This window comes from Talpa occidentalis, unplaced genomic scaffold (genome assembly GCF_014898055.3).
Source record: "Talpa occidentalis isolate TD23 unplaced genomic scaffold, MPIMG_talOcc4v2.1 talOcc4.4, whole genome shotgun sequence".
Classification (NCBI taxonomy): Eukaryota; Metazoa; Chordata; class Mammalia; order Eulipotyphla; family Talpidae; genus Talpa; species Talpa occidentalis.
In genome coordinates, this window is record NW_023604295.1 from 146,747,124 (window position 1) to 146,768,616 (window position 21,493).

Consider the following 21,493-nt stretch of genomic DNA (forward strand, 5'->3'; position numbering starts at 1 on the left):
TGAAGCTGCTGCAGCCTCGGCAGCGTGGGCTCAATCCCGGCCGGCCAACCCCACCTTCTCCAGGCAGCCCCACCTTCTCCAGGCAGCCCCGCCTCCCCGTTCCCACGGAGACCACAGTGAGCCTCCCTGTGCTCCTGTCCCTTACCTCCCAGACCACCCTGTGGCCTGCAGCGTGCGGTTGTGCCCAGCGCCTGTGCCCGGGAGTATAATAAACTGTCCCCGAGCCTCTCCTGGCCTCGTCCTGGGGCCCCACCTCTGAGCAGCTCATAAAAGAACACAACACAGAGGTCACTCTATCCAAAAGCGTCTTCAAAGAAATGTGCACAATGTTTGACCCGCTATCTGGGCGCCACCGCCGGCCAAGTTGGCACATGAAATGAACTATCACGTGAATTTAATGGCATGTTGGAGGCGCCGTTCTGGTAGCCGGCCTCCCACATTTTGCCTGGTCAGCATCACCTGCCAAGGCCAGAGTTCCCAGGGGGTTTACATGCCAAGACAAGCTCGTCAGGGAAACAGCTCTCCCGAGAGCGGCGTAGCAAGCACACCCCACACCTCCACCCACGGGACACAACTTGGGGCTCCACCCTGAAGTGTGACATACAGCCAAGGTGAGCAGAAGTGCGAGGACCATGTCCGCATGGGAAGAGCCCCATGAACCAAATGCAGCGGCCTCTGAGAAAGGACAGTTGGTGTGCGAGCAGCGCGAACTCATCAATGTTACCACAGTCATCAAAGAAAGGAAAGATGATAACGCATTTATAAGATGGTAGTAAAGCATTCTGGGGCGGGATCGGGGATGCCAGGAAGACACCAGCTCTTTAAGAATGCGGACATAGGCCTTCCTGGTGGCGCAGCAGTTGAGCGCTGGGTTGCGAAGCTGCCCGCAGCCTCCACAGTGCCGGTTCGATCCCCAGCTGCTCCCCGGCCACCGGAGGAGGGTCCCACATGGCGCGCAGACCTCTCCTGCCGCCCGCTGCTCCCCTCAGCAGTGTACTTCAGTCCTTCTGCCTGCTCTGCTCCCCGCTCTGGCTCTGGTGAATTCTCTCACCCTCCCATGCTTCTGACTGTACCCAGTGCTTGTGTAAGTAACAAATAATAAATCTTAAAAAAAAAATAATGCAGACAAAAAAATTTGGAGGGGTTCAATGCAACCTTTAAAATGCAGAGAGATGCTGGGATGCTCCTAAGCAACACTCTCACCCTAGGGGGAGCAAACAGAGGTGCTGGCACTGGGGCTCTTTAAGCCCCCAGGGAATTGGGGGATTTTCGTATCATCCTTTCTGCTGCTGTGAGAGGACACTGGTTGACTTGTGCACGCTGCACCCCCCTCGCTCTCCTCAGGTGAGTCCTGTCATGTGTTGTCAGCTTTGATGTGCCGGGGATTTGTTGCGGACTTCTGCATCCACGGTCATCACGGACCTCAGTCCCTGGTTTTATCTGCGTGCAGGCTCTTCGTCTCTGGTTTGGGGACAAGCAACGTGGGGCTCATACAATGTGTGCGGGAGTTTCCCCCTCCCTGAGAACCGGTGTTCACACCTCAGCTCTCGTCAGGTGTTCCGGAGACACTAAGTGATGACCAGCTTCTCCAACCTGCAGCGGGAGGGAGGAGGAGCTAGAGACAGATGCTCCCTCCCGCAGGGCTGGGGTCTCAGCAGGTCCCTGGGACCTGGGAGGAGACGGGGTGCCGGGGGCCCGGGGAGTAAAGCTATGCCTCCAGGTGAGCAACACAGGCCAGGGCGAGTCTTACTTGGTCTTTTTTTTCAATAAACAAATCCTGGAGGATGAATTTGAATAAGAACAAATAGGCCAAATGAAAACAAAGCCAAAGGACAGCCTGATAGACTCCAGAGGTTCTCTGGCCACAGACATTGGAGCGAGGAGAGAAAAAAACGAGGGGAAGAAATTATGCCCCAAATCATGGAGAATATTCCCAGAAATGAATATATACGAATATATGGGGGGGACTCACCAGACCCCACCCATGCTGCACCCTGACCTCCCACTACCCGCTTCCGGACCCTGAGAAATAATCCGTTGTTGTGTTAGGGGGAAAAGGCTGTCCCAAAGCAAATTCCATACAGGCTTTGTGGACTCCACCCCCACCCCAGGTCAAAGCCAAAGACACTGGGAACTCCAAATCCCATCACCACCAAAGGGAAGGTGGCTGGGACCTGAGGGTGGGGTTAAGCAGCCAGGTGGATACAAAAGGCAGACACGTGGGCTTTGGGGATCCCCCATTTTTGGCTCTCCGCCAGCTCGCAGCGTCCGGCCAGCTCTGAGAGTGACTTTGGGTTTCCAGGTCGTCGGATCGGGTAGGACGCATTAAAGACTTTATTTCCCTATTTTCTCCCTGAGTTGTACATTTTCCTTATTTCTTTTTCTCTTGTAAATAAACCTTTTATTAACCTTTTGTGTGTGTGTGTAGTGGAGTACTCATAAGTCCCTTTAAAGCGCGCGGGTGAGGACCCACAGCCAGGAACCCGTTTAATATCGAGGTTGCTCTATAACAGTTGAAGCCCCAGCCTCAGCCGAGGGCAGCTAGTTCTAGCCGCTCAAGCAGATGAAGAGGGTGAGCACATCCTACGAAGGGCGTGGGCTGGCCCGAGAAAAGAACCAGAATCGGCAGCAGGGGAGGCTGCGGAGCAGGTGCACTAAATCCTCGTCTTTCAGGGGATAAAAGTGTTTAAAGTTAATGAGCCAAAGCCCGGGGCAAGCATGTCCTTCGAAAAGGAGCAACATTAAACGTGGAAAACAGTGAAAGACAGGGGTTTCTGGTGGCGAATAACTTCCAAGAATTTAGTGCAGACAGATTTATGCATCCTTTCTTAAACACCCGCACCGCGAGAGTCTGTATTGGAAGGATGGACACTCGTGCAGGTCCCCTTCCGACACGACGGACTTTCCTCCGCCAAGAGGGTGGAATCCAGTTCCACTCCGACGCCAACACCCCAGACTCGGCGTCAGACCCCAGGCTGCGGGGCCCAGCCCCTCGAGAATGCCCCCTCAGAGCCCACCCACTGACTGGGCCCGCTCACACACCCTCTGCCCAGCTGGGCTGCAGACTTGGGAATCCCCACCCCAGAGTCAGTCCTCTGCTACAACAGCCGGGGGTGCTGCTGTGATGATCACACTCTCTGGTAAAGGGCCCAGGAGCAGCCAGTGAACAGGCCACTGTCAGGTCGGGTTGCTCGGAGGCTCCAGCCTGTACAGTGTCCTGGAGGAAGCCGGGGCCCGTGGGGGATCAGCTCCATCTCTTGTCCTCAGTGTGCCCAGAGGTTGGGGCTGGGGCGCCCCAGCTTCCCGGCCCAGGCCCCCCATGCTGAGGTCTCCAGGGAGCCGCCGGACTTGTCCCATCAGAACCCAAGACTCTCGGGACGCACCCTGGACCGGGTCGCTGCCAGGGGCTGCAGACAAAGCCCCAAGGATGCTCCTGTTTATCACAGTTTTGGGTGGAAACTCTGTGCTGTAACTTCGGGAGTTCATGGTCCCCCCTAAAAGTTCAAGATTACAATGGAGCCCGTTTGACGAGAGGCTGGTGGACAGAGAGGGCGGCTCCGGCAGCAGATTCTGGCCACACACACCGCCAAGCCTCCAAGTCCAGGGCCGGCTCTTCCCCCACGAAGCAGGCGCTCGCCCCCGCTTACTCCAGCTCAGGGCGGGGTGTGCCCACCTGGACAGGACCCTCCCCCACAGGGCATCACACCCCACGCACGCCTCCAGCCGGGACACTGACCAGCGAGGTCTTTTGGGTCTTGGAGGAAGTGTGGGTCCCTGGAGAAAACCCAGCACGGCGGGGATGGGGGAGATACACAAACCCCACAGGGACGGCGGCACTGGCCGGGAATCGGTGGGTTCCTCTCACCTAACGTGACAACAAAGCAATGTGGGTGGGATGAAGTTCAGACCCAGCAGGCCCAGACCTCCTGCGGAGGGTGCTCGGGCAGCCCAGGGCGAGGGGAGGCGAAATTCCACCTGGAAAATTCCCCAACACCGTGGCCGTGGCCGGGTCACTGCCTCGGCCCCTTCCTGACCGGTCCCTGCAGCTGGCGGTGCAGGCAGAGGCCCAGGCTGCAGCGTGTACACGCCGCCTCCGGTGCCGGGCCGGTGTATTCTAGAGCATGAGCTTCGCACAGGGCAGATCGGGCTGCGGGCGTTGGGGGTGTTTCTGAGCGTCGGGGCGCTACCAGCAGCACAAACCTCCATCACAACCGGTCACGGGCTGCAGCGAAGGGCGGCGGGCGGCCGCAGGGCAGGGAGGCCAGGAAGGTGCCGGCGTCTCCGTCACGCCAGAGCGTCTGGCAGGCGTCGCTGTGCTGGCTCCGTGGCATTCTGTGTGGTTGAATAGGACAGCGGCGTAGATTGCGTTTTAAGTGTTCCTAACACACACACCCCCCAAACACCCCACACAAGAGCAGAGAGAAGGGCTCCCTGGGGGCGCAAGGGGTTAGGACGTAAACTATGAAGCTGTCTGCGGCCACGGCAGCACGAGTTCGATCCCTGGCTGGCCAGGGCGCTACCCACACGGTGCAGCAGACCCCTCCTGTCTCCCCGCTGCTCCCCTCAGCAGTGGATTTCAGTAGATCCGCCTGTTCTGCTCCCCACTCTGTCTCTGGTGAATCCTCTCAACCCTCGACACCTCTGGCCTGTACCCCAGTCCTTGTATGCATAAATAAATAAATCTCTAAAAAATAAAAACTACAAAAAAAGAACAAAGGGAATGGACGGAGACCTTTGAGGAAGGCGGCACCTGGAGGGGCGGTGAGGGTCTCCGGGGTGGGTGCACGTGTCCAAATTCCGCCACACGCCTGCCCGACCAGCGCACACTCCATGTCCTCCACCTCAGCAGAGCTTCACACAGGCTTTAAGCCGCTGGGGGGCAGTGCTGGCCCCGACCAGCAGGGGGCGCAGCGGCTGAGAACAGGGAGCCGCCGGGGCCATGGGTCCTGCTCCAAGAAGTGGAGGTGCTGCAGCTGATGATGTCAGCCCAGGAGGTGTCAACAGAGGGGGCTGTCTCCTCAGGGGGTGTCAGCTGGGGGGGGGAGGGTGTCAGCTGGGGGGGGAGGGTGTCAGCTGGGGGGTGTCAGCACAGGGGGGTGTCAGCTGGGGGGTGTCAGCACAGAGGGGTGTCAGCACAGGGGGGTGTCAACTCAGTGGGTGTGGCTGGAAGGCAGAGAGTTGGGGACAGAAGCAGGGAACTGAGGGGCAGCTCAGGCAGCCGAAACTCAAAGTGTTATAGAGCAACCCCGATATTAAACGGGTTCCTGGCTGTGGGTCCTCACCCGCGCGCTTTAAAGGGACTTATGAATACTCTACTACAGACACACGCAAAAGGGTTAATAAAAGGTTTATTTACAAGAGAAAAAGAAATAAGGAAAATGTACAACTCAGGGAGAAAATAGGGAAATAAAGTCTTTAATGCGTCCTACCCGATCCGACGACCTGGAAACCCCAAAGTCACTCTCAGAGCTAGACGGACGCCGCAAGCTGGCCGAGGGCCCCAAAATGGAGAGACCCCCAAAGCCCAAGTGTCTGCCTTTTGTATCCACCTGGCTGCTTAACCCCACCCTCAGGTCCCAGCCACCTTCCCTTTGGTGGTGATGGGATTTGGAGTTCCCAGTGTCTTTGGCTTTGACCTGGGGTGGGGGTGGAGTCCACAAAGCCTGTATGGAATTTGCTTTGGGACTGCCTTTTCCCCCTAACAAAAGGAATTCCAGAGCCTGGAGGGGGCATGTCCCAGGACACAAAAACTAGGATTGGGCTCCCCCAGCCTGCAGTCAGCAGCTCCCTCCCCTCCAAGGCCCTTCCTAGGGTCTCCCCTCCCTGAGCAGGAGCCTGCCCCCCTCCTGTCAGCGGAGCCCCACCCAAGGTCCAAGGTGGGAGGTGCGGCCCCGAGGCTGGGTGACCACGACTCACACTGTTTTCCTCCACAGGACCAGACAGGCCGGGAGACGATGTGGACAGCGGAGAGGGGACTGCAGACGACACACAGAAATTCTCCACCGCCCCGTGATCCTGTTCCTAGGTATCGAGCCGGAGAGTCAGAAGGAAGCCTGAGTTCAAGCTCTCTCTCCACCTGCGGCCAGGCAGCCGGACGGACAGCAGCCGGGAGCTGGAGACACCCCCGTGGCCAAGGGCGGGGGAGGGGTCGAGACCGCGTGGGTGATGCGCGGTGGGATGCGACTCAGCCGCGAGAACAGATGAACTCCTGCCCTTGGACACGATGGACGGAGCAGCTGAGGGAGTCAAAGAGAGAGCAGCTGACGCCACGCCCGTGTGTGTCTCCCCGCGGCTCCCCTCAGCAGTGTGTTTCCTCAGTCTGCCCGTTCTGCTCCGTGCTCTGGCTCTGTTGAGTCCTCTCACCCTCCCGCACTTCTGACTGTGCCCAGTGCTCGTATGAATAAACAAATAAATCTTCAAAAAAAAAAGACACAACCTATGAAGCACAAGTTCAATCCCCGGCCAGGGAGCTACCCACACGGCGCAGCAGACCTCCTGACTTGCCCGCTGCTCCCCTCAGCAGTGGATTTCAGTAGCTCTGCCTGTTCTGTTCCCCGTTCTCCCTGGTGAATCCTCTCACCCGCACACCTCTGGTCTAATCCCCTGTCCTTGATGCACAAATAAATACATCTTTAAAAGAAAAAAACCCAAAAACGTAGCAAGGGCGAGGGGCACTGCTCACAGCGTCACACTCAAGGTCACAGCTTTGTATTTGACCCCTGAAGCGTGTACATTCGAGCTGGTGAAAACATGCGGCGAATTCAGGGCTTCTCCGTCAGGCACCCCCGGAGTCTCCGGGTCAGGAGGGGAGGATCTTAGCGAAGGCTTCTGTGTTCATCAAAATGGCTCATCTTCAGGCTGGTGTGAGCAGAAGGGGAGGCGCCCCTGCTGGTGGGGTGCGGCCGCGCCTCCATCCACCCCGGGGGGGCAGCGGGCCCTCCGGTGTCCAGGGCCGCCCAGCGGGGGCGGCCGCTTCTGGAAATGACCACTGTGCGCCTGGCCAGGGCTGCTGGGGTCTGGCGGCTGCGTCCTCTGGAGAGAAAGCAATTTCAGAGAAAACAAAGGACTCCAGGTCGAGGGGACGTTGAGGCCCCAGGTGCTCCCGCCCAGGGCTGCGTCCATGCCTGTCCTCCCGGCCCACAGAACCGGCCCTGGCCGTGCCCTCCCTGGCCCCCCACACACCCCAGGCTGCCCAGTGTCCGTTGTACACGCGTGCGTCAAAATGTCCATATTTAAAAGATGGACAAGCACGGGATGCTCTTTTTATCATTCGATTCAACAAAAATTAAATTGCATTTCATTAAACAGGATCAGATCAAACTCGTTATCTGCTACAAGCTGAGCGCCTGCAGGTCCAGCTCCCCAAGAGCCTGCGGGCAGTGGACTTGTCTCGCCTCTGAACCCCCACGGCGCCGGGCCGGGAGCCTGAGTAAGCATTTGGGAATTCACATCGACCCGAGTGAAGGGGCGCATTTGTAGGGAAGCTTCCAGAGGGGGAGCTGGGGCTGTGCCCGCTGGGGCTGGGGACCCCGACTTGCCGTCCACCCACCCACGAGGCTGAGTCTGCCTGAGCTGCCCAGGCGCCGAGGGGGACGGGCCCTCTGAGACTCAGTCCCGGACCCGGGAAGCGCGAACAGGGCCCAGGTGGCCCGGGGGGCCCAGTTTTCAAATCTCGGCAGAAGTCGTTAAAGATAGCAACACAATCCACCATTTTCTTGCCACCTCTCAGGAAGCTCCACAGCTCTGATTGGTTTCCACTCGGTGCTGTTTGGCTCCTAGGGTCTGCGATAAAACGAGCAAATACACCCCGAGTTCCCTGCGCCCGAGGGCTCTGTACCCTCTGTGCTCCCCGCCACCCCCTCCCTGAGCCCAGGCGGGCTCCCCGGGGCACCGCGGTCAGGCCGCCCTCATTTGCTCCTGTTCCACCTGCCTGGCTCGCCCTGGCAGGGCACCCATGCCGAAACCTCCGCCCTCCCCCCAGCACAGCGCCTTCCAGGGCGGCCAGCCCATTCGGGGCCCCGCAGAAAGTGAGGCAGGGACGGGGCGGCGAGGAGGGGCCCCTGTGCAGGCCGCAGCGCAGTCCTGGCCTCCACGGTCCTTGCGCACTGACCCGGGGGGCCGCGGACCGGGAGGAAGGCGCTTAGGGGCTCTGGGTCAGAAAGAACCAACTGGGGGCTCCCCCGGGCCTGGTTCTTGCTCCCGTCCTCTGCTCCCCATCGCCCCTTCCCTGCCCGCGCCTCCCCTGGGGGTGCCCCTGCAACTGGGCACAGCCTCGGCACAGCGGCACCGGGCACCTGGGCACAGCGGCACCTGGGCAAAGCTGGGGAGATAGAGGGCAGCGGCCGCGGGTTGTGTGAGCACGTGAGTGTGCATGTGTGCTGGCCCCTGCACGTGTGTGCACACACGTGTGCATTGTTTTACACGCATCTCTGTGTTGCCCGCATGTGTGTTGTGCACGTGTGTGTGCACGTGTATGCTAATAATCAAGCGGGTCTCCTCGAAACCTCCATGTTCCCTCCCTCGCTGTGCTCAGCTGCTTCTCAAATGTCCCCTCCTCAGAGACACCATCTCTGACAGCCCCTCAGCTCCTGCCTCCTCCTCCTTGTGCTGCTGAACTTTCCCACACGCTGGCCTGATGCATCATCTCACGTGGGCGCACATGCACACACGTGCACACACACGCACACGCATGCACACACAGGTTACGTGCCACAGCCCGTCTCTCCCACTGGATGCTTCTCTTCTGGGTAAATAAACATCCCAGGAGTTGAGGCCCGGGCTGGCCCAGAACCCCCTGTGCTGGATTAGAACGGCGACGGGCCCCAAGTGGGTCGGGTTTTTGCTCACTTGCACAAACAGGGAGAGGGACCCCCAAGAGGTGCAGCCCGGGGTACAGACCCCCCATTGCTGCACCCTGAGGCCAGGAGGCCGCGCTCCACCGCCCAGGATCACCGTCCCAGCTCACAGCATCTTCCAGGCCTGTCTCCACAGGGCGAACTCTGACTGGGCCCTGTGACGGGGTCGGGTGGGGGCAGGGCCCAGGCAGGTCGCAGACACAAGCTCGGCCACACCCGGAAGACGGGGTTCCTGAGATGGAGGCATCCGAGAGGGACAAACTTCCCCAGGGGCGGAGACGAGAAGCCTGGTGTGGGCTGTTTGCTGCTCAAGGGCTGCAGGCTTCCTGGGGCGTTTCGGCCGGGTCCAGCTTATCTGCGGGGCTGGTTGTCCTGGGCCCGAAGCAGAACTAGACGGTCCGGCTCCGAGGCTCTTATCTCCCCGGAGTGGGGCCTGTCCCCGGCCCTGCGCCTGCGGGCTGGCCTGGGCGGGACACTCTGTCCTGCGACCCCACCCCCACGCGGGTGTAGTCACGGCTGCGAGTGACCACAGGGAAGAGACCCGGGGTCCACTGTGATCCAGCCTCTGCGATGAGATCGAGAGACGGGCAGCCGAGGTGGACGCGGATGGTGCCCAGCACCCACTCCCAGCGCCAGGCCCAGCCAGGTGACCCTGTGGGAAACAGGTTAAGAAGTGACTTATCTTCCCTCCCAGAGCTGCCTCCCTACAGGGTCCCTGGCAGCTCCTCCCCCACAGGTGCCACAGACACCTCCACACCTAGAGACTCCACACCAGCGCGTCCCCCCAACTGCCAAGTGTCCCTGGGGGTGCAAAACGGACCCCCCCTGAAACCGTCTCTTCCATCCAATAAAGTTAAAGATATTGGGGGGGGCGAGGGGGGCTCTGAACACTGATTGACAAGTGCCTGTTAAGTAGGAGGTACACGGTCGCAACCCAGGCTGCAGCCAAATTCCCTGAGAACCAGGGCACCCCAGGTGGGGTCAAAGGGCAGGGACTCCATCCACTACCCCCACAGCAGTGGGCACCTACGCCTGCCCACCCTGGGGAGGAGATGAGGGGCAGCTGGCCCAAGGTCAGGGGCCAGACCCTGCTCTCCCCGCCCACCCCCCTCCCCCAGCCCAGGCTCTGAGCTGGCTTCCATGCAGGGCGATGTGGCCAGGCCTGAACAAGGAATTCGGGTGAGGGCAGGTGCAGGCCGCCCTCCCCTGCAAGCTCTGCTGGAGCCGCCCCTCCCCAAGAGCGGTCACGGTGCCTGCTTGGTCACAATTGATCGAGTCACTCATGTCAGCATCGACGTCAGTCTGCTCACCACCCGCCCCGGGCCCCCCATGGCCTGAGACACCCCACGGGGCGAGACGCTCTGACTTGGACACACTCAAGGCCATGAACCAGCACTACCTCAGCAGCATGAGGGTGGCCGGCACTTTCAAGACCAGAGTGGACGCTGCTCGTGTCACCGGGGCCCGACTCGGCGTGGGCTTCGCAGCCAGGCAGGCTGAGGGATCAGACCGTCCCCCAGCGGCCCCGGGTGCCTCTCAGGCCCCCCACAGGGGTGCCTGCATGGTGCAGCCAAGGCGGGTGGTCTCCTGGACCAGTTTCTGATGGGAATCTGCTTGCAAGAGCCAGAGCTTAACCTGGTTGCGACTAGTTTCCTGCGCTCGCCCCAGCGCTGAGGCGGTGCCAGGAGCTGCAGGCGGCGTCTGCAGTGGACACGCAGCCGCCCGGGCCTGTCATGAATCCTCCTACCTCGCGGCCCGGGGGTGAGCAGACCAGTAGGCGGCGGCTCCACGCAGGGCGGCTGCTGCTCGGCCTTTCCAAGGAGGGGCTTCTGGTGCCTGGACAACGTGGGTGGACTTGAGGACACGATGCCGCAGGAATAAGCCGGTCCCAAGAGCACCTGCGCCCGCGCCCCGCTGCGGGAGGAGCCGGGATCAGAGCCGGACACAGAGCGGAACGTTGGGCGTCGGGGCAGGGGCAGCAAGAAGTGGGGCTGGCGTTAAGGGGGTCGGGGTTTCCCTTTGGGACCATGCAGAGGACCTGGAGGATGTGGCACCCAGGCTGCCCAGCACATGGACGAAACCGACACCCCAAACTCTGCCTCTAGGAAGAGCCAGACTGGCCGATAAAAACAGGTTAATTTGGGGGAAGCCCCCCACGCAGAGGGACGCGGACACCCAGGCTGGAAGCGCACAATGGAGTCGGGGCCCCGCGGTACCAGGCGCCCAGGCAGAGCGGGTGAAAGCCAGCCCGGGGGCGGCCCCGGCGGCTTCCTCTGGAAGCAGACGCAGGACAGAGCCAGAGCCGGCCACACTGCCTGCCCCGGAGTCGGCCCGACGGCGGGATGCGGCGGGTCCGTGTGCTCCGGGCCGGTGCGGTTCTGGGTCCGGCAATAGGTGCCGCCGTCTAGGTGGCCACGCAGGTCGGGGGGGCGGGACTCCACCACCAACCGCAGCGACGGGAGCTGTGGACACAGCCACCGGGGCCCGCCCTTCCGTCGGTCACTTCCTAGGCTGGCGTGAGGGGCCCAGCCCAGTCTGGGGACGGAGGGGATGGAGCCCCGTCTGTGCACCTCGGGGCTGGCTCAGCTGAGGTGGGGCGGCGGGCAGGAGGCACGTGTGCCGGGACACGGGCAGCTCTCGGGCCGGGGAGGGGCCGCCCACCGGGCCGGCTCTGCGCTCTGTGTCCTCCCGGAGCTGGGCCCGATGTCCTCCCTCCCTCAGAAGAGGAGGGGACCGCCCGAGCCCTTCCCGGCCTGGTCTCCAGTGCCCTCGGGCTCCCCACTTGTGAGAAACACCTGATGCAAACAGCCCCCGCCCAGACGTGTCCTGGACACCAGCAGCCAGGCCATGGACTCGACGGCCCCACCGCGGGCAGGGGCGGGGACGAAAGGGAAGGCCCTGCGGGTGTGCCCCCGGCTTCCTGGACGTGCGTCACAAAACAAGACACACTGATGTGCGTGAACGTGGTTCAGTACTAACTGGGTAAGTTGACGGAACTTGTTCCCTCAAGCAGGATAAATGTCCAGAGCCCACAGGGTAGGAGCGGGCAACCCTGCTCCCCCCGCCGTGCCCCTCCCTGACCAACCCCGCTGCTGCCCGCCCCGGCCCCAGGCTGCTTCCCTGCGGTTGGCTTGTGGCTATGTGGACTGGGACTCGCCCCTAAGGCGGCGCAGGTCCTTTGGTGTGACGCCAGCGTCTCGCCCCTCCAGAAAGCACCGAGGAGCGCGGTGTGGGCCCCAGATGCGGCCCGAGCTGCCCAGCCGGCTGTGGTTTGGACCCAGCAGGACAGAGGAGCAGCTGCCCGCTCCAGATGGGATGTCACTGGAGTTGGGGAGCTGGCAGGGACCGAGTCGGGGTTCTGCTGGGGTGGGGCGGGTCAGCCAGGAGCAACGTGGGGAGGGGCCCAAGGGCTACGTGGAGACTGGGGCTTTGGCGGAGGCGTTACACCACCAAAAAAAAAAAAGAAAAGCAGTTCTCTGCAAGCTTCTCTCTTCCCTCTGGGAAGCTGGCTGGCAGGTCGAGGGCCGGCACATGGGGTATGTCTTGCTGCCGGGCCCCGTGGCCTTGCGGCTCCTCACACTCGGCGAGGGGGCTCTGTCTGTCTGTCTCCCCGCCTGTCTGTCTGGGAGCGGTGGGGCATCGGGAGGGAGTGTGTCCAGTGCAGACGGGGTCGGCCGGCCGTGGCGGTGGCCATGCTGAAGCTGTCTTGGCCGCCATCGGTGCCTCCCTTGCTCGGCCAAACATCAGCCAGCCAGGTGGGTCCCAGTGCCCAGCGCCTGCCACGCAGACTTCACGGGACAGCCCCGGCCTGCCCTGGAAGCCGCCTCAGCGGGGTGGGCTGGCCGGGTCCGTCAGCTGCTACTACCTCACGCAACCCTCCCCCGGGAGACACTCCTGGGCAGCGCATCTCTTCTGTGGCCACAGCGAGAGCCCTGGAGAGACGAGCGGCTGGTGGGATCACAACAGAACTGGGACGGGAAAAGATCTCATCGTCGGACCCGGGAAACCTCAGGCGGCCTGAGATTAACAGGCGTGGCCCTGCCCGCGGTGGGGCCTCTGACCCCGAGCTCAGCGGCTCAGCGGGTCCGGCCTCAGGGCCTCTGAGCCACAGGAGGGCGAGCTCCCTGCAAACCTTGGTGAGGCCTCCTGTCTGTGCTCTTCATGCCGAGCACAAAAAATGCCCCCCATCCTGCAGCACCCGGATTCCCATGACCCCACACGCCTGAGGACCGGCCAATGCCCGGGCCCAGCATCCCGAGTGCTGGCGAGGCCGTGGCGGGGGGGAGCCTCACTCATGCTGGGTGCAGAGCGGGTGGTGCGAGTGCGTGTGTGGGGGAAGGCGGCCAGCTGAGGGGCAGCCCCTCGTGGCTCCCAGCTCACGACCTTCCCCAGGACTCCGTGGGGTCGGGCGGGGTTTCTGGGCAGGACTCTGAGGGGACAGGCGGGGCTGCAGGGGGTGAGCAGGTGGCCCAGGGGTTAGGCCGTGGAAAGACCACAGACGCATCGCTGTCCACGTGTCCAAGCCCACGGAGGGGACCCGAGAGTGACCCGAATGCCAGGTGGGCTCTGGGTGGCGAGGACTGGGCAGGACGGGCTTCTCGGGGTCACACGTAGCCCCCAACTGTTGTTTGCAGGGGCTGGGGGAAGGGCAGGGGACCCTGTGAACCTAAACTCGCCTGAAATGCACACATCTTAAAAGGCTTGAGAGACGCAGTGATCCTGAAGCACAGGCGAGAAGCCGGGAGGTGCCCCAGGGAGAAAGGCAGCCGCAGAAGGACGGTGAGGAAGTGGCGGGATGGACGGACCTCCCCCCACCGGTCGGCACCCCCACCCCCAAGAGACAGACCTGTGGGCTCCTGGCAGGGGAGGGGCGGCCCCCGCGGGTCTGGCAGGCTCCCAGCTCACTGTCCCTCTGGGAGCACCAGAAGGGCACCCGCCAGGGTGACTTATTAGCATCTCGGTGCCATCACAGCCGCCCCTGAGATCCTCTGAGGGATTGTGCAACCTGAGCCTATAAAAGCCTCCACAGCCAGCCAAGAAGCTGCGCTCAGCTGCACTCGGCCCTGGCACCCGCCAGCATGAGGGCCCTCTGCTGCCTGCTGCTGGCCACCTGCCTGCTCCTCTGCCACCCGGGCCCAGGTGAGTGAGCGGCTGGACACGGCCCCTGCCCCAGGCCGGGCACTCGGGCCTCCGGGGCTCTGAGGTCCAGCAGCAGGAAAGCACTCCCAAGGCGGCGGGGGCACAACCTCTGAGACCCACCAGGGGAGCCTACTGGACCCCCTGGCCGGTCCTCGGGGGCCCACAGGGCAGCCCCGCTGCGGGAGAGGTGGGCTCTCTCGGGCCCTGTCCATCCTAGGGCCCTTGTCTTCTGGGCTCCAAGAGGGTGGGGACATAGTCACAGGCGGCTGGCCAGAGCCCCAGTCCCTTCCTTGCATTGGGCCGAGAAGGTGGCTTCGTCCCCGCCGTGGGGCCGCATTAGAGAGGTCAGCTGCTGCCCAGCTGCTGCCCAGCGAGGGCGCAGCTCGGCCGAGTCACTGGCAGGGCTGCGGGCACCAGCAGGGGCTGCCCCCCTCCTCCACAGGCCGCTCAGGGCACTATCGACTCACCGGTGTGCAGGCCGTGGGGTCTTGGGGCCGCCCCTCCCTGGACCCGCTCACCTTCCTCCAGGTGGGACATGCATGGGGCACCCCTCGGTTCAAATAGGCTGCCTCTCTGGGTCAAAGCAGCCAAGTCCCTGGGGCCAGGCGGGCAGGACACTACAGGTGAGTGGAGCCTCCCCACCCCGGCGCGGTCTCCCTCCCAAGCTCCTCTGCCAGCCGTGCCGGGCTCGCTTGCTCACCCGCGGGCGAGGCTGGAGGTGACTCAGGGCCTGAGAGCCTCCAAAGGCCCAACCAAGCATCCGGCAGCGCCGCCTCACCACCCAGAGATGTGGCCGGGCCCCGGCTGGGCCTCAGTTTCCCCACCTGAAAACTGTTCCTGGTGTAGAGCTTTCCTCTCCAGCTGCAGGCCCTGGGCACCACCTCGGGCACGGCCTGCTCTTTAGTGTCTTCCTCTGTTCCTCTTCCACGTGCGTGAGTGTGTGTGTGTGCATGCGTGTGTGTGCACGCGTGGGGAAGCGGAGCCAGACCTCTGCCGGCAGCACATTCCCACTCTGAGTCCAAGGCCTTAGTGGGAAGCGCTGCCTTGGCGTGGAGTGTGCATGAGCAGAGCGTGTCCAGGCACAGAAGCTGCAAGTGTTCCTGAGGCCGTGTGGGTCGAGCAACCGCTGAGCAGGCTCGAGTGGCCGAGCTCACACTCTGGGAGGCCACCCTGGCCCCGAGCCCACGGGACTCCTGGGGCACAGAGCCCGGGCACAGGGTGCTGGGAGACCGGGCCCTTCAGGAACCGCTGCTGGGGCTTGGCCCCGCGGCTCGCCCTCCTAGCTGGGCGGCACCCATGCGCTCGGGGCTGAACCAGGAGGCCTGAGCAAGGGGCCCCTCTGGCAGCTGCCTCTGGCCGGTCAGGGCCCGCGGGGAGGGCCCCGGGGAAGGGCAGTCTGACCGCGGCTCTAGCATTGGCCGAGGCTCCCCTGCGCAGGGTGGGAGGGGGAAGGAGCGATGTCTTCAGGTGCAGGCAGTGGCCCTCCCTCTGCTGACTCAGGCACCACTGCGGCTTGTCTTCTGTCCCGTGGCCTTGGTCAGTGTGTGCTGGCTGCGGTGGCCCCGCCCCGGGGCACCCACCCCTGCCCGCGGGCCCGCTGGTGGCCGTGATGCCCAGACCCTCCTCGGTGTCCGGCGCAGGCGGGGGGCTGGGACGGTGTCCAGAGGGCACTGCTGGGCCTAGGCACACACCCCCAGCCCCTCGTGGTGTGGGGGTCAGTTCAAGCCGTTCCTGGAAGAGCCCTTGAGGTGGCCCAGCCCAGCCTGGGACTTCCAGGGGAAACCGAGGCCCACGGCTCCAAGGGAAGGGGGTGCCACGAGACCTGCTGGTCCTCCAGTCTCATCTCCCCTGGAAAACAAGCTGCGGCCATGTCTGTCCCACCCAGTGGTGTTCCTGGGAACATGGAGCCGGTGCCAAACCACACGCAGACTCACCCAGGTGCCCGCGGAGAGGGGTGGCAGAGCTCAGGGGGCTCAGGACCCGAGATGCTCGGAGGCTGTTGCTCAGCGAGTCAGCAAGTATGTCGTTCACGGCTGCTACGTGCAGACACGGCCACGGCCTCGTGACGGCACCTTCTCGAAGCAGCCGGAAGACCGGTTATATAATTCATTCCCTAATTACAGTGGGCTGGGAATGCTGAAAGTGCAGGCTGCTCCCAGAACCCATGACGGCCGGAGCCAACCTGCTCCCGCCGAGCCCGGGGGCTGCCCGGGGCAGCTGAGAAGTGAGGGAAATGGACGCTATTGAGGCTTCGTGGTATTTACATTTTGTTCAATTTTTCAATTAAAGAAATGCAGTTTCTTCTCAACATTAGAAAGTCAGGATGGTGCCGTAAAATGTAGAATTGCATCTTCTCTGACAAAGGAAAATGAGGAGCACCTTTCCACCCTGAGCTGCGGCTAAGCGAGGCTGGTCCCTGCCTGGGGGGCACCACAGGCCCCGCTGCTCCCTGTGCCCGACACTCCAGAGCCGCTTCGGAGACGCACCGCGTCTGCCCGGGGGCTGCGGGCGCCTGACTTTGCCGTCTGAAGAGCAGGTGCCGCTGGAAAGGGAGCGGGCGGGTGGCACAAGCCCCAGCAGATGGGAAGGCGGCGCGGGAGAAGCCAGAGGAAGGGGCTGCAACACGAGAGCGCCTCTCACTTTGATTCAGTCGTCCCAGGGCCTCCCAGGGAAGCAAGGATCGCGGGGGCAGGCAGAGCGGGACTCACGCCCCCGGCGGGCCGGGCCTCTGGGCTGCAGAGCAGGGGCTGGGGCCAGGTCCCAGGTGCCGTCAGGGTGCGGCAGCGGGCAGGGTCCCCAGTCAGCACCAGGACAGCTGCTTTTGGGGACTGGCCTGTTGCAGGTGGAGGTGGCTTAGGGACAGTAATGGGGGTGCAGGTGGCCCCCAGGACCCTTGCGTCAACAGCCAACTCTCTCTCACACTTGCCTTTCCTGGGTGCAGCCAACGTAACCCAACCCGCCCCGAGGCATCCTGCTCTCGCCAGCCTCTCCCCTTCCACCACGGGATTCCTGGGAGTCGGGCCTCAGGGTCCCCACCTTTAAAAAGGAGGGGTTAGGCAAACGACTCTGCACCCCAGTACGAGGGTTCTGTGACCCTCGTCCGCGGCACTTGTCTGGGGGCTGGCTCTGCACCTCGCCCCTCCTGACTGCTCTCATTCCCTCCGCCTCTAACCACCTCTGGGCAGCTCCTGGAATGTGCTGCTGCCCAGAAAAACTGGCTTGCGTGCCCCATGCTTCTTCCTCCGGCCACCCGCTCACCCGGGCTTGACCGCACCTCGCTGGCCCCTCAGGGGAGCTCGTGTCAGAAAACACCCGCAGCAGCACTTTAGGGCAGGGAAATACAAAAGCATCGTTGTCTGAGCACTGCCTGCCAGCGTCCCAGGCCTCCAGCAGGGTGAGCCCACCCCCCGTTACAGACGTGTCTCCGCGGTGAAGCTCGGGGAGATGGACCCCGAATGCCCAGCCAGGAACAGGACTCAATCCCAGCCCTGCCCCAGAGCCCACGTCCTCGGCACGCACTCCCCAGAGACTCGGCTCTGCTAGCAGGCACCGCATTCATCTGGAGGATAATCTGACAGGAACTGGATGAAACATTTCATGACCTTAACAAGTGACGTCGCTGCTCCCCCCACAGCAGCCTGAGCGTCTCCGGACCTCACCTGTGTGCGGGTCGGGGTGGGGGCACCAGGCTGTCTGGGAGGCTGGTATTTATTTTGTGGGAGTGGCTCCGATATTCGATTTCATCTCCAAAAGCTTAGAGAGATTCTGGGAATGAGGTCCAGCCCTCCCAGCCGCCACTGGGCTCCAGCGCCAGCTCCCTCCCAGGGGGCCAGCGCTGCAGCTCAGGCACGGGCAGCCTCCCGGGCCCCTGCGGCCACCCCTGGCCAGCACCCGGCCTGTTTGCCGTGGGGAGCGCCTTGGCCGACCTGCCGAGTCCCGGAGGGCTCCGATAAGCGCGTTCCTCCCCCATGCAGACAAGTCCCCCCACGTCTCCCGTGGGTGCAGGGCCCACACCTGTGTCTATGTTGGGCCTACACACATCTCACACCTGCCCCACGTGTCGTCCCATCCTGCCCCCACACCCCTGGGAGCCTGTCCTGCTGCTCAGTCCTGGGGAGCGAGGGACACACGCCTGTGTCCCCTGTGTGTGTGTGTGTGGTGTGTGAGCCTGATGTGTGTGTGGTATGTGTGTGGTGTGTGTGGTGCATGTGTGTGTGGTGTGTGTGTGTGGGAAATGGGTGAGAGGACTGTAGCGTGCGTCGTGGAGAAGGAGCTCCAACCTGGCCTGTGCCACCAGGTGCCTCCACCACCCCGGGTTGCCGCTCAACAGGGGCAAAGCGCCTGCCCAGGGCCGTCCCGGTGTCCCGGGGTCTGTCCGGGTGTCCCCGCCGTTGTTGGGGCTGCGGCCCTGAGTCTGACCTTCTCTCCCCTTCCTACAGGTATGGGGGAAATGATAGAGATCGGCCGGAGATCTGACCACTACAAATGTGTCAAGAAAGGCGGCACCTGCCACTACTCCTCCTGCCCGCTCAACACCAAGGTCACGGGCACCTGCTACAATGGGAAGGCCAAGTGCTGCCTGCGCTGACCGGCACCTGTGGCCCAGGCCTGGTGTGACCGGCGGCGAGCGCAGCGCGAGCGGAGGCCACACTTGTCAGCCTTGTTTTAATAAAAGAACACTGGTTTGGAAGCATAGCTCCTTCAGACCAAAGTGAATTTTGGGGCAGCTTTTGGGAGAGGACAGCAGTGCGGGGCCGGCGAGGGAGACGGCCAGGCCGGGCCCAGGACGGCCCCGGCACGACTGCAGCCAGCAGATAAGCGCTCAGCGGCCTCCGGGCTACCCCAGCGCTGCCTCCTGAGGGACGCTCGGCCTGGCTGGCCCGTCTGAGCTGGAGCTATATTGAGGGCACGACAGCCCTGGACCCGTCAGCCACAGATGGGCCCCAGGCCAGACAACTGCCCACCTGATAGGGGGCCACTGGAGCCGAAAGTCCTACCCCCCCAAAGCAGCCCCAACCCCACTAGGGTGGCTGCGCCGTTCAGAGGGCTGGGGTCTCTCACACGAAGCCGGGCGCTTCTTTGACACAAGTGACACCGGGCAGGGCACGTGCTGAGGCCCGTCCACTCGAGCAAGTGTCCTCTGGGAAGGACACCCTAGCCCACAGCCCAAGCCCGCCGAAGGGCTCCCCGCTGGCATCACCTGTGGATCTCACAGGGGACAACCCCGCCAGGGACTGCCTGTCCCGTGTCACACTGGGCCGGGCATTTGCTGCCCCCCACCCCCACCCCCACCCCGGGCCCACGCCTGTCTCTCCACCCAAGGACACCTGCGTGCAGGGGTGGGGGTGACGACCTCTCGCTCCCCAGTGCTTCCTCCACTCCCCCCCAGCTGGCCCCCAGCCTCTGACCTCAACCCCCGGCCCTGCCCCACCGCCCTGACATCACACGGCGCCCACCCCTCCCACACCCTCAACCTCCATAGACCTCTCGACAGCAGCGTCCTCGACTCACTTCATAACAACTGCACCATGGCCTGCGGCCACCCCACCGCCATCTCGCACATGCTGCCTTGGCCAGTGTCACAGACGCGGGCACTTAGCTCTGGCTGGGCCACAGCCCCCGAGGTCACCCCGCTCACATGCTCATGACATACATTCTCTGCCTGTGTGGGGCCACGCACCCCTGCTCCCTGCAGGCTGCCACTCCCTGGGCCCCAGAGTTTCCTTAGTGTGACGTCAAATGCACGTATTGTGTATGTCTGGTGGATTTTATCATCCTTTCTGCTGCTGCGGGAGGAGACGGGTTGACTTGTGCACGCTGCACCCGCCTCGCTCTCCTCAGGTGAGTCCTGTCACGTGTTGTCAGCTTTGATGTGCCGGGGATTTGTTGCGGACTTCTGCATCCACGGTCATCACGGACCTCAGTCCCTGGTTTTATCTGCGTGCAGGCTCTTCGTCTCTGGTTTGGGGACAAGCAACGTGGGGCTCATACAATGTGTGCGGGAGTTTCCCCCTCCCTGAGAACCGGTGTTCACACCTCAGCTCTCGTCAGGTGTTCCGGAGACACTAAGTGATGACCAGCTTCTCCAACCTGCAGCGGGAGGGAGGAGGAGCTAGAGACAGATGCTCCCTCCCGCAGGGCTGGGGGTCTCAGCAGGTCCCTGGGACCTGGGAGGAGACGGGGTGCCGGGGGCCCGGGGAGTAAAGCTATGCCTCCAGGTGAGCAACACAGGCCAGGGCGAGTCTTACTTGGTCTTTTTTTTCAATAAACAAATCCTGGAGGATGAATTTGAATAAGAACAAATAGGCCAAATGAAAACAAAGCCAAAGGACAGCCTGATAGACTCCAGAGGTTCTCTGGCCACAGACATTGGAGCGAGGACAGAAAAAAACGAGGGGAAGAAATTATGCCCCAAATCATGGAGAATATTCCCAGAAATGAATATATACGAATATATGGGGGGGGACTCACCAGACCCCACCCATGCTGCACCCTGACCTCCCACTACCCGCTTCTGGACCCTGAGAAATAAGCGGTTGTTGAAGCCCCGGCCTCAGCCGAGGGCAGCTAGTTCTAGCCGCTCAAGCAGATGAAGAGGGTGAGCACATCCTACGAAGGGCGTGGGCTGGCCCGAGAAAAGAACCAGAAGCGGCAGCAGGGGAGGCTGCGGAGCAGGTGCACTAAATCCTCGTCTTTCAGGGGATAAACGTGTTTAAAGTTAATGAGCCAAAGCCCGGGGCAAGCATGTCCTTCGAAAAGGAGCAACATTAAACGTGGAAAACAGTGAAAGACAGGGGTTTCTGGTGGCGAATAACTTCCAAGAATTTAGTGCAGACAGATGGCTGCAAGCTTTCTTAAGTACCCGCACCGCGAGGGTCTGTATTGGAAGGATGGAAGACGTTGTTGTTCCTTCATGTGTGTGACTGAATAAATCAGCAGTGATCACGTGAACTACTCTGAGGCCATTTGCTGAGAAGCTTGACAGGAAGTCGCCAGCGGAGGTCAGGGCTGCTCCCAGCTACACCCAACGGCCTTGTCCTGCCAAAAGGAGACAGGCAGCCATGGACCTCCCGCTGTGACGTAACAGGACGTGCACACAACACCCATGAATTATTCTGGTCAGAAGCAGTTGAACCTGAAACTCTTGGAGTCTCTAGTCGCTACTACAATTTACAGATGTTAGAGAAACAAGTAAAACAACAGCACCAGGAAGCAATCAGTCCAACCCAGGAGAAATGACCTAGTTTCTCCAATTCAGGCCTCGCAGGAGGGGCAGGAGGACGGAGACAGAAGAGACACAGCACCGGGGTGGGCCCTGGTGGAGTCTCTGCCGGCCTGACTGGGTGCAGCATGGCCCTGGGAAGGAGCTGATGTAGGGCAAGAAATGGGTCCAGCCACCTCCAACGTGGGTCACCGTGACCTCAGGGGTGTGCGTGGGGACCAGGCACTGATTTCCCAGCAGTCCTGGGCCTTTGGACAATGCTGGACTGCTCTGACTC

The 21,493-nt window shown here is 62.4% G+C and overlaps 1 protein-coding gene across 1 annotated transcript; it reads left to right on the forward strand.

Moving 5' to 3' along the window:
• The first annotated feature begins 13,933 nt into the window (after nucleotides 1-13,933).
• On the forward strand, nucleotides 13,934-18,582 carry LOC119258289 (beta-defensin 1). The gene is made up of 2 exons (XM_037526726.1): nucleotides 13,934-13,994; nucleotides 18,434-18,582. Exons 1-2 carry the CDS (start codon nucleotides 13,934-13,936, stop codon nucleotides 18,580-18,582), a joined length of 210 nt encoding a protein of 69 aa, XP_037382623.1.
• The last annotated feature ends 2,911 nt before the right edge of the window (nucleotides 18,583-21,493 follow it).